The 12,039-nt window shown below is 47.5% G+C and overlaps 2 protein-coding genes across 3 annotated transcripts; one reads left to right on the forward strand and one right to left on the reverse strand.

Annotated features, from left to right (window-relative positions):
- Positions 1-472: 472 nt before the first annotated feature.
- On the reverse strand, positions 473-3,179 carry Arr1 (arrestin 1). Its single transcript, XM_011150695.3, has 2 exons — positions 2,596-3,179; positions 473-2,252 (listed from the first exon to the last, which is right to left on the reverse strand). Exons 1-2 carry the CDS (start codon positions 2,901-2,903, stop codon positions 1,421-1,423), a joined length of 1,140 nt encoding a protein of 379 aa, XP_011148997.1. The 5' UTR covers positions 2,904-3,179; the 3' UTR covers positions 473-1,420.
- A 2,735-nt stretch (positions 3,180-5,914) lies between these two features.
- Positions 5,915-11,816, forward strand: LOC105188952 (erythroid differentiation-related factor 1). Of its 2 annotated transcripts, XM_011150694.3 has the most exons (9): positions 5,916-6,360; positions 6,504-7,542; positions 7,723-8,178; positions 8,250-9,053; positions 9,127-9,324; positions 9,403-9,779; positions 10,309-10,627; positions 10,919-11,213; positions 11,319-11,816. In XM_011150694.3, the coding sequence occupies exons 1-9, from the start codon at positions 6,325-6,327 to the stop codon at positions 11,461-11,463; spliced, it is 3,669 nt and encodes a 1,222-aa protein (XP_011148996.1). In that variant the 5' UTR covers positions 5,916-6,324; the 3' UTR covers positions 11,464-11,816. The 2 variants fall into 2 exon arrangements, with proteins under 2 accessions (XP_011148995.1, XP_011148996.1); XM_011150693.3 differs by having other exon boundaries at positions 5,915-6,360; positions 9,127-9,779.
- The last annotated feature ends 223 nt before the right edge of the window (positions 11,817-12,039 follow it).

Raw genomic sequence — 12,039 nt, forward strand, 5'->3', positions numbered from 1 at the left:
TTTCCTTCGCCCAGCCGCCCGTGCCCTTCGCCGCGGACGCTTCTGCTCGGCAGGAAGTCGGGAATTAGATCGACACCCCGTATGTGGCGGAGCGAGCGAGCGAGCCGGAGCAGCCGAGAGAACGCCTGCTGCTGCCGCTGCTGCTGCTGCTGCTGCTGCTGCTGCTGCTGCTGCTTGTGGTTTCTCATAGGACCCCAAGTGCCCCTGGACGAGATTCCCGGCCGAGAGACAAAGATATCGACGCGCATTCTCCGTTTCGTCGTGTCCGAATGACTCGGAGGCCGCGCGTATGCGGCGGCGGCGGCGGCTCCTCGGCTTCGAGGCTCGAGCGCGATCGGCACGCGGGAGGGGTTTCGATTAAGAAATGCGCGAGAGGGTAGGGCTGTGCTATCGCCAAGGGGAGGAGGAGGTCTCGTGGTCGTTCCCTCGACGTCGGCCCTTGTCAGCCGAGAAACATGAATTCGGTACATAGTGCGTGCATTTGGTATCTTTTATTGATCTTACGAGCTGTGTCTCGTGACAACCGTGTCGCGCGAGCTGCGAGAGCCGCTCGTCGATACGGACGTTTAATGAGGGATTTTTAATGCGGGGATTTTCATAGGCGGCCCCGGTAATGCGCGCGAGTTTTGGCGAATTCCGCGTACATATGAGAACGATCGATACTCGGGCGAGACTCGAGTCGCGATAAATCGCTCGCCGAGGAGAGAGATAGAGAGCCGGTGTGTACCGATTGTACAATTGTATCAGCTACAACTAGCGCTGTATGTCCGAAGGTAACGGACTAATTAACTAATTGGTCCAGTGTTTGCCGTGTATCCAAGTGCGAATTGATCCTCCAATTAGCGCATCGCTCGCACCGCACGAGAGAGAGAGAGAGAGGGAGAGAGAGGGGGGGGAGAGAGAGAGAGAGAGAGAGGGGGAGAGAGAGAGAGAGAGAGAGAGAGAGAGCGGTGTACGCTGTACGAAACGTCGATGTATCATAGGACGTGTCATAACGCCAGGTGAATCCTGAGAGGGTACTCAACACATTGCTGATCGACCATGTGGAAACTCGGTATACTATCGGCCAATTCGCGAATGGTCCCGAATGGCTGGCAATGACGAGGCAAGGCAAGAGCGGGAGCAAAAGGCGCGAGCAGTGTTGGAAACGGCCGGTCAACAATGTGTGTGAGAACGATCGACATACTCGGGCGCGATTTAGACAGCTCGGTGGTAACTTCCAGTGGACGCATTCCAGAAGCGTGTTCCAAAAGCCTTGCAGCAAAACAAGTCTTCGCAAGTGTCCCTGAGGTGTTCGATACGCGAGCCAACGGATCGTGAGCGACTCGAAGCCGCGAAGACGACCCGAACCCGAGAAAGATCCTTCGAGGATCCAGTTAGATAATCTAAGAGCTCAGTTAATCCTAGGAGCTCGATTAATCTAAGAGCTGACTTTCTCCTCTTTCCCTTGCGGGATGTCCTCCTCGATCATCACGCTGTCCATGGGCATGAGCTTGACCCGCTCAGCCGGGTTGGTTCTCATGAGGATGAACGGCAGCTCGGCCGACAGCTCGCCGCCCAACGCGCCCAGGTAAAGCTTGACCTTGACCGCGTAGGAGACGACGATGCCGAAGGAATCGCGCACGTCCGGCGAGGTGAGCAGGGTGCTGGACGCGAGCTCGCCCTCCTCCCTCTTCATCGTGCCGTCCAAGGCGATGCCGCGGCGTTGCCTGTTGCTCTCCATGTCCGGCTTGAGGTATAGCACCTTCTGCAGGTTCGAGCCGGGATTGATGGGGCAGCCGTCCTGCGTCTCGACCGCGGCGATCACCGTCCGGAACTGGCCGTTCTGGAAGATCACCACGTCGATGCCCTGCTGCACCAGCGCCTTGATTTTCTTCACCACCTTGTTGCTGTTGTTGCGCACGCACACGTTGACCGCGATCGTCTCGTTGTGGTGGTACAGCTGCTTGTCCAACGTGACCTCGAGCTCGAGCTCACCCGGGCTCAGGAGGAAGTCCTTGCGCACCACGGTGCACGGCTGGCGACCCTGCTTAGTGGGCGCGTACTGGATCTTCCGGATGCCCATGGTGACGGTGCTGCGCTTGTGGGTCAGGTCGGTCTCCGTCTCGCCGCAGTACACCTTCACGTAGTAGTTGACGCCGCAAGGATCGCCGGTCTCGTTCGGCCCGGGCTGAAGGGTCACGCTGGACGGCGCGCTTTGCGGGAAGGTGAAGGTGAAGGGTACCGCGTTCGAGCCCAGTTTCTTCAGCAACCTGTTTCCCACGGACATGTCGTCGTGATCCTTATTAATTCGGCTCGCGCGAAATTCTTCGTTGTCATTAGTCTTATCATTTAAGTCGAAACCGCGATACTTTAATGTCGGCTTATCAAAAATATCTCAGTGCGACGGGGATCAAAAATATCCGAAAGCATCGTAAAAGCCGAGATGGAGAGCGGCTTTTTCAAGGAGCTGCGCCATTGTGTTTGCTGAGAAAATTTATCACCCGGTTCTCTATCTAATTTTTAACAAAGACTCGCCCGACTTCGAGACAGATACTATACGTTTCGTGTTCGGCGTTCTTTTGTGTCTTATGGCTAAGAGGCAAAGGTTCCGACCTGTCCTGCAACTTGGTGAGGTTGAACTCGGGCTTTTTAATCTGCGGGAAAATCTGTTCCGACGCCAGGTAGAGATCCTTTTGGAAGTTCAACCCCATCACTTCGTCCTCCTCACGGCCATAACGGAAGCTGCATACCAGCTGGCACCATACTTTCCTGCCGCTGTCTGCGTAATCCTGACTTATCAGGATTACCCCGTCCACCGGCTCGGTGCCCGACAAGTAGTCGATGAAGTCGCGCTTGCCCAAGTAAACCGCGATCTTCGCGTTGGGCGAACACTTCTTGTAGACCTTGAAATTCGCCACCATGCTGAGGTGGTTGCTGCTTACTTTCTTTCGTTCAGAAGACTACTGGACCGTCGAGCGACTGGGTCGAGGACTTATATATATCGGGTGGACTAATGCTGACGCGTGATAGACTCGCTGGGGCTTCCTAAGTCGTTTAGGCATGCGGATGAAGCAGCGCGTTTTTAACTCGCACGCGCCGTGACTTTCTGCCTTTGCGAGATACTCGCGCACGCAATGCGGCTTATTTATGACGCAGCGTACGCTGCTCGCTCCTCTCCGCTTGCGGATAATTCAATCCCGAGGGTATTAACGAGCGTTGAGAAAGAGATAAAGAGAAATAATAGTGGAATACTTTCACGAGCATGAACGTGGTTTCTGCGTGTGTAGTTGTTTTTCTTCTTTCTTTTGTAAAGAAGTCGCAATGTACATTTTCGTAACTCTGACTTGTCCTCTCCTTCCTCGAGCTTCTTAGGCTTCATTTCAACGTTGGTGGCTTCAAAGCTTTAAAATCGATAAGCAGAACTTGGAATGTACATTCAATCCCGCAAATGCCTCACAACCGATAAATTGATGATTGCTACGAGTTTTCGGACGGTCGCAACGGTTTTGCTATATGTATACAATGGAAATTTTATTTTTACTACCCACATAATGGAAATTCTGAGTTATGGACATACCAGAAATTCAATTTTCGTTATGTACACATAGGAAACATTCGAATTTTATTATACAACACAATACAAAATTGTATTAAAATTCTGCTTGTAAAAATTCGGAATTTTTTTTATATCGCGATGAAGAAATCGTATCTCCATTATGTAGATAATAAACTAAATTTATTTTAAGTGATTTAAATTAAAAGATGGCTTTATCCGAGAAACTCAAACTATTTTAGTAGTTACCGTTTGAAAATGATTTGAGTCTCGGCTTAAATATTAGAAAATGGTTTAAGACTCGACTAGATCGATTTTAAGTAATTAAGTTTAAAGTTTCAGAAATGGCTTTAGTGGCGAGACTCAAGATAAGTATCAACATCGACGAGGTCGAACGAGGTTAATGGCGTAGCAAAAGCAGTCAGTATTGCCGTTGTTCTTCAATTACCGCCGGGCCCCTCCGGGCCCCTTTTCTTTCATTCTCTTTTCTTTTCTTTTAATTAAATGCATCGTTCTTGCGTTATAATGACACACCCTAACCAAGTTTAATAGTCTATGTGAAAAGACTTAATATATCTTGCATAGATCCCGAGCTTCACGCGATGCGTATTAATTAACAGCATGCCAGGAAAAGTCCAATTAAATATTTCAACAGGCTATTGAGATATTTTGTGTAAATGTAATGTAAAACTCAGCTAGCAAAGAAGGGAATACGATGCATGAAAAACTCAAAACAATAGATTAGAAGTAATGCGTAAAAATAGGGTGGGGACACGTAGAAATACTTACAAACAATATGACATAAACAGCAAGCGAAGCAACTAATCACAGTAGAGAACGTAAGCAATAACGACCGGTAATTAGTTGTGGTTTGCTTGACTGTGATCGTTTGATTTACTTACCGCTTAAATTTTTTTGCATCCTCCCCTCTCTCAGCGATCGTTGCATCAAACGATCAAATATAATCGCGCGAGCTTCGAGGTGGGGATCATTGAGCGCTGGTTCTCACGATATTCACGATCAGATCGTGCCGGCAAGTGATATTCCTGTCGCGTATTACTTTATTTTTTTCCGGGTGATTAAACTTTTAATCAATCAGACTTTCGTGGATATTATTTTATTTCATACGTGCACCTTCGCATCCACGCGGCATTAGAGTCAGTGTTGGTGCTACCATCCAGTCAACGACGGATCAGCCAAAATGCTGGACCGAGAAACCAAGATAAACGACGAATGATGAAAGACGAAAGTTCTAAAAGATTGAGCGTGAATAACGATGAAGCAGCTAAAGTGCTGAGTCGAGAAACCAATCTGTTGTACGAGCACATGTAAAAGATAAATTCGTAAAAATAAATATCATTTGGAAATATATAATAGAATTATCTTATTTAAACACCCTTTCCTTTACGCTTTACGTTACCTTTGAAAATCCCATCTCTATTGAAAATTGCAACTTTTTTAATCTCCCGCTGCATATTCGTGTTACCTCTTCAATCATTATATTCCCCTGACACAAAATGCGGAAATCGGGAAATTGAATAAAATCTGTAAATTTTCAACCTTCCCGTCAGAATTCCGGACACCTCTTCGCTCATTATATTCTCCTGATACAAAGTGCGAAAAACGGGAAAATGAAAAATTGAAATTTCCCACCAGAATCCGGGATACCTCCTCGCTCATTATATTCTCCTGATACAAAGTGCGAAAAACGGGAAAATGAAAAATTGAAATTTCCCACCAGAATCCGGGATACCTCCTCGCTCATTATATTCTCCTGATACAAAGTGCGAAAAACGGGAAAATGAAAAATTGAAATTTCCCACCAGAATCCGGGATACCTCCTCGCTCATTATATTCTCCTGATACAAAGTGCGAAAAACGGGAAAATGAAAAATTGAAATTTCCCACCAGAATCCGGGATACCTCCTCGCTCATTATATTCTCCTGATACAAAGTGCGAAAAACGGGAAAATGAAAAATTGAAATTTCCCACCAGAATCCGGGATACCTCCTCGCTCATTATATTCTCCTGATACAAAGTGCGAAAATTGAGAAAATGAAAAATTCAAATTTTCCGCTAGAATCCGAGATTCCTCTTCAGTCATTATGTGTTCCTGATACAATAGTCCGAAAACTGAGAAAGTGAGAAATTTCGAGTTTCTTTGCCAGAAGTTCAGGATACTTCTTTGGTCATTATGTGTTCCTGGTACAAAATGCGAAAGTCGAGAAAGTGAAAAATTACAAGTTTCTCACCAGAAGTCCGGGATACATCCTCGCTCGTTATATTCTCCTAATACAAAGTGCGAAAATCGAAAAAATGAAAAATTGAAATTTCCCGCCAGAATCCGGGATACCTCCTCGCTCATTATATTCTCCTGATACAACGTGCAAAAATCGAGAAAATGAAATATAATCGCTGTCGCTGACTCGCCTCGTGCCTTCTCCTACCGCACGCTCGCTCATCGGTGGTGCGACAAAGACAGAGAGCGATTGATCGTGTGTGCTTTTATAACTTATTATCTTAACCTTAAGGAAGTAGAGTGAAGACAAGAACCGTGCACGCTTTGCCGTTATCATCAGGACGGGCAGCGACTGTGCACACATTTCTCAGGGGGCGCGTCGGAAAAAGCGTCCCGGCGTAACCGGCCCGGTGGCCGCTCTCAGGTTTCTCTCTGGTAATATTTACGTTGCAGCGGGTGGGATATTCGTACCTAGAATTCGTCTAGAAGTGTTTGAAGTACGGTTATTGTTTTTGAGAGAGAAAGATGTGAGACGTTCAATGCACGAAGATGTCAAGAAATTCGGATATTATATCCGATGATGCGGTAAGTCCAAACATCAACATTTTAATACATGCGAGATATTGTTTTACTATTAGTAAATAAATAATAAATAACATCTTTTGGTTTCAACAACAAATTATGTAAAGATGTGTGTATTTTAAAAATTACTTACTGAAATATTAAAGATGAAGACAATGGCCTTGGCTATACCGCCAGACTCTCCCAAGAAGCCTGTGAAATCCACCGCAGTAGTAAAATATTCTGCTGTTCAGACACCGGCAACGTATGCTCAATTACAATGTAACACAGATCTGAATATGCCACCTAGCAATTGGCTGAGCAGTTCGGCAGAAAGTTATGGCTTGCAGAATGTTTGGTCTCAGAGTACAGGATTTTCTAGTTTTCGCATGGCGCACATGTTTCCAGACTGTGTCGGTGAAGTTGACGTTGTATCTGATGCAGAAAATATTAAGAAATTACTCAAGATACCTTATAATCATGGTGTGATTTCAATGATGGTACACCGTATTGAAAATACATTATTACTGGATGACTTTGATATCCACAAGTATTTATTGAGACAAGCCGAGAATGACTGGGAATGGCTGAAGGAGTTCTTCTATGAACATATTTTTCAAAACCTAGGAGATACAGAAAAACGTCTCTTTCACAAGGCATATAGCAGAAGCAGCCTGCAGCAGAGGAACCTGGTATCCAAGTTTCTCTATCATTCCATTGTACTTGCGGACACTGAGAAGCAGAATGAGAAACCTGAGTTTCCTGTGAAAACGTTAGAACCTTGTTTACCTGAACCAACGCAGGAGGAAAAAGTACCTGACCCGAATTATAACCATAATTTCGCGAGAAACGTTGTATGGACATTTGAGAACATACAAATGCTCGTTGGAACTGACATGCCGATATTTGGTGGCCAGACGCATCCATGTATAAGCTTACGACTAAGAGATATGTCGAAACCGATAAATGTTTTAACGGGGATCGACTATTGGTTGGATAATTTAATGTGCAATGTACCAGAAGTAGTGATGTGTTATCATCTGCACGGTATCGTGCAGAAATACGAACTGATAAAAACCGAGGATCTTCCAAATATGGATCATTCGAAGTTCAGTCCTAAGGTGATCAGAGATGTCGCTCAAAATATCCTGAGTTTCCTGAAAAATAACGCGACGAAGGCTGGTCACACCTATTGGTTGTTTAAGGGTAAATATATGCTTGGTAGAGATATGCTTTTATACAGTTTACAATTTAAAAGATGTAAATTATATCTCATAAAACTTACAGCTTATAAGCTGTGAATATTTCGTACGTGCAGCATATGAACTGTAATTATTTTTGCATCGGCTCGAAGGAACGTGCTCTTATTTGTATATTTCTGGTTAGGTAAGGATGACGACGTTGTGAAGCTATATGATCTAACATCATTGTGCAGTGATGTGTCGGAGGAGAAAGGACAGAATCCTTTTACCGTGCCTGTTGCAATGTTGTTATACAGAGTAGCTCGTAATATGAAGTATTCACCCGATTACCATCGCCACCAGGGCACGATCAGAATGCTGCTGAAGAATTGCGTTCAGCTGTTAGCCAAAGAGAAGTACCCACAGATCGTTACATCCGCGCACTTTATGCTTTCGGATCTGTACATACCCTCGGCCACGGACCCAGCCAGTCCCGGACTATCGGATCAAAGCGACGAGGAAGACGCACACAGCGAGTGCAGTACAAGCCACGAGACCGAAAAAGAGGAGGATGAGGATGAGGATGAGGATGAGGAGGAGGAGGAGGAGGAAGAGAAGGAAGAAGCCTGTGCGGCGATCAAATCCCTAACGCTAGCCAACAGTAAGTAAACATCGTCGACTCGGTTCTGGTCCCCTTCAAAATTCCAATGCGACTTAAAATCGTGTTTGCAGTGAAAGAACAAGTGGAACGTGAGCAACCAAAGTTCAAAGCGCCACCGATCTCCGGCACGATAGAGGAGAGATGCCTCTCCGGCTTGGAGCACGTGACCCACGGCCTCGAGTGCCTGCGGTATTTCCCGACCGATGACAACAGCGACGAGGAGCAAAAGAAAGCGGAGGAACGTGAAAAGGAGAAACGCGAGTACGAAGAGACGCACCCGAACGTGGCGAAACCGTTCCAAGCGATCCCGATGCCGTACGCGCCGTTGAACCGGCAAGACCGAGACGTTGCAGCAGACGTTGTCACGCCGGAGGAGAGTCCAACGACGCACAGTCCCACTCACAAAAAGAAGGCTAAGCAGAAGAAGAAGAAGAAGAGCGAGAAGAATGTGGCAATGGAAGCGACGATTGAGAACGCGTTGCTGTGCAAACCCAACACGCAGACCCTGCCCACGTGGCAAGCGCCGAAGAAGAGCGATAGTGTCAGCTGGAACGCTCACTTGAAGACGCTGTTGTACGAGAAAGCATCTTTGATATTCGCCGTGCTCGCCGAGAAAGAGTACGTCAACAAGAATTACGGCGCCTCTCTGAGGTACGTGCTGGACGTGTTGTACTGTCAGAAGATATTGGAAATCTTCTGCGGCGTGCGGAACAACAAGTCGATCAGTTATCTGCTGGGTCGCGCGGGGGACTGCTGTTTCATGACCGTGCAAGATTGGGCCAGCGTGGACAAGCACAGGAAGGACTATGAGATGAAGAACGAGTCGGAGGAGAAGATAATCGAGGAGCTGTACAGAATGGAAGATTTGGACATGAGTAAATGTCGAAGTGTACACGCACTTGTACGCGTGTGCACGTGACCGTTGCTGATCCGCGCTTCTCATTGCAGACGCTGTCGAATTGCTGCCGGCGAGACTGGACAGTCTGGAGTCCGCTTTGATTTCCTCGCACAAGTGCTACAACAAGGCGCTGTCGCTGGAGCTGACCGACATGGACAGGAATAACCTGCTGAGGCGATTAGGGAACATTCACAACGAGCTCGGCGTGCTCTTTATGAACCAAGCGAGCGGCACTTTCCAAATGGCAGGTAATTCCCGCTGCGCCTCGTCGAAAAATACAGCAAACTCGCGTCGTTTGCTGACCGACGGGTCGCGTTCGTCCACAGTACCGTGCCAGCAGGAGCACCGGACGGACGACGACTCGCCGAGCACCATGGACGTGGCTACGCTCCTTACATGTTCGCTGAATCACCTTGAGTCGGGCATCAAGGCCTTCGAGGCCGTTCACGACGAGGCGAATCTCGCGCTCTTGCACTCCAACACGGGCCGACTCATGCGTCTCTGCGCGCACATGTACGCAAAACAGAACACCCAGGAGCGGCAGTTCTACAGTAAGGCGCTCGCGAGTTATCAGAGGGCCCTGCAGGTCTTGGGCGAGAGGAAAACCAACTCGACGATTTGGGACACGGTCACGTGGGACTTGTCCACCACGTTGTACTCGAGGGCCACGATGTTGCAGGATTATCCCATCGGCGAGCAAAAGGTACGAGACACGGCTCGGAGTCCTCGGAGAGCGTCGATGCGCGCGGATTAACACGTTGACTGCCACGCGTTGCTTCTCGTTAATTATACACGAGAGCTTAACCGAGACGGTTGAATCCACCAACGGTACAGCGGATAGATGCGGATGGAGATTTGCCTCGTTTCGTTCTATTGTGATATCGATCGTGCGGTCGATTTTGACAACTACGGTTAATCGACGACTGAGTAAAATCAATGCTGACGGACAGGTGAAATCTGGCTGGACACTGATGGGCACACGCATATTTAATAATACTTACTATTAATTTATATACGTATTTTTGGTGATGTTTACTTTATATTAATTCGATATGTTAGTAATATTTATTTATATAACTTTATACGACGCGATAGTATCACCGTGCCGATCCGTCATTGGCCAGCAGGGCAATCACAACGTGTTGATCCGTGTGTTCCTCCGTGAGAAAAATCGCGCGACGCAAGTAAACGCGAACGAATCTGGGGATCTGAGCGGGCCGCTCTTATTGCAGAGCGAGGAGGAGCTAGAAAGGGAAGTGGTCGATATGCTGCAGAAAGCACTGAAGCATTGCGACGTGGAGACACCGGGACCGCGGCAGCCGGTCTATCAATTCCGTGCCGCGAACATTCAGCATCGATTAGCTTCGTTGTACCATCGCGTGTACCGCGAGCTCGAATCTGACGCGGACAACACCAAGAAGAAGACGAGCTTGCAGCTGTGCAAGCTGTATTACGATAAAGCAGCGAAGCTGCTGCTGTCATTAGAACAGACAAAGGAATTCCTGACGCTGCAACTGGAGAGGGTCGCTCTGTCGGAATACCAAGCGCGCAGTATGTCCTTTGGGAGGAGCTTCTGTTTTTTCAATCGGATGCAAGATAAAAGGAGTCTTCAAGAGCCTTTAAGAAGTACACTTGCGCGTGGATCTCGTAGTGTGATAAAATATTGGTATCATTTTCTAATTACAAATAGTAAAAAATTCTTGTCACCTTGCGAGATCCGCGCGTGTGCAGGCTCCCTTATCATCCGATTGAATATCAGCAGAGCCTTCTCTAGATATATCGTTTTTTTTTTTTGCTACTTTTTCGGTCGTTACAACGGGACATGTATTTTCGCGTCTTCAGATGCCACAACCTTCAACAGCAAGCTGAAGGCGTATCAGAACGGTTTGGAGTTGATTCTACAGTGTATACCGATCATGGAGATGCTCTGCGAGCGAAGCAACGCGACGAAGGACAAGTCGCTTCACGACGGTGAAGCGGAGGACGATGTCGCTGCGCGCGAAGAAGCGGCCGAGGAGCAGAAGTTGAAGGACGAGGAGGAGAATCTCGTCGTTCTGCTCGAGCAGAGAGTGCAGTTCATTCTGCGATCGCTAACCAAGCTGTTTCTCAATAAAAATCCCGGATGCAACAAGAAAGAGTACGTCGTCTTTTCAAATCCATTCAAGCGCGATATCGTCCACGAGACGCGAGCTCGGCGTGAGTACGTCTTGATTTAACGTGTTCTTCCTCGATGAAATTTCAGGAACGAGGCACTCGGCAATCGGTACAGACTGTGCTACGCGCGTACGTTGCGAGCGGAGACGATGTCCGGATTCGCTCTGGTGAAACACATGACGGTGCTTCTACGGGAACTCAGCGGCATGTTGCCGTGCGCGGAGTCGACGTAATCGATATATCGCGTAGCGTAGCAGTGTGTGTGTGTGTGTACAATTAACGAGTGTTCAAGGAGAGTCTGTAATTATGTATGATACCGGAGCTGCTCTTTGGGAGACCGACGGAAAATCAACAGCCCGCCCTCGATCTTTTGAAGTTACGCAGCACGCGTACAAAGAGAAACGATTACTGTTACCTTAGATAGCGTTTAAATTATGACGAAGACCGGTGCTTCTCATCGCATCAAACTTTACGATGAAAGAGACAGTGAGCGTACGTGAAAGTGAGGACAATTTTTTTTCAATTTGTCCTGTAAATAAAATATGTATTTTTATTCTACAAATTAAAGATACCTCATACCTCGCGACTTGTCATACCACGAAGACTTGTCTCCCAGACGCATATATGTATTCCGATTCGCCGGGCCTCATCGCGTTGTCCTTTTCACACTGTGGAAGAGCAACTGTTATTTCCCGAAAGCTCCCGGGAAGACCCGGGCGAGTCCCACCACTCGTGTCCTTAATCGCGACTAATTAATCCCCGGATTGCGCGAGCCTTCCACTCGACGAGTGAACGGCGACGGGGCGGAT

This window comes from Harpegnathos saltator, unplaced genomic scaffold (assembly GCF_003227715.2).
Source record: "Harpegnathos saltator strain DR-91 unplaced genomic scaffold, Hsal_v8.6 scaffold224, whole genome shotgun sequence".
Lineage (NCBI taxonomy): Eukaryota > Metazoa > Arthropoda > Insecta > Hymenoptera > Formicidae > Harpegnathos > Harpegnathos saltator.

Bases quoted from the DNA above. Each gene is read 5' to 3' on its own strand.
- Arr1 (XM_011150695.3), bottom strand. From the start codon at position 2,903: ATGGTGGCGAATTTCAAGGTCTACAAGAAGTGTTCGCCCAACGCGAAG. The intron at 2,253-2,595 runs GTCGGAACCTTT...CGTGGGAAACAG, and splicing joins CTCACCAAGTTGCAGGACAG to GTTGCTGAAGAAACTGGGCT.
- LOC105188952 (XM_011150693.3), top strand. From the start codon at position 6,325: ATGTCAAGAAATTCGGATATTATATCCGATGATGCG. The intron at 8,179-8,249 runs GTAAGTAAACAT...TCGTGTTTGCAG, and splicing joins ATCCCTAACGCTAGCCAACA to TGAAAGAACAAGTGGAACGT. The intron at 9,054-9,126 runs GTAAATGTCGAA...TTCTCATTGCAG, and splicing joins AATGGAAGATTTGGACATGA to ACGCTGTCGAATTGCTGCCG.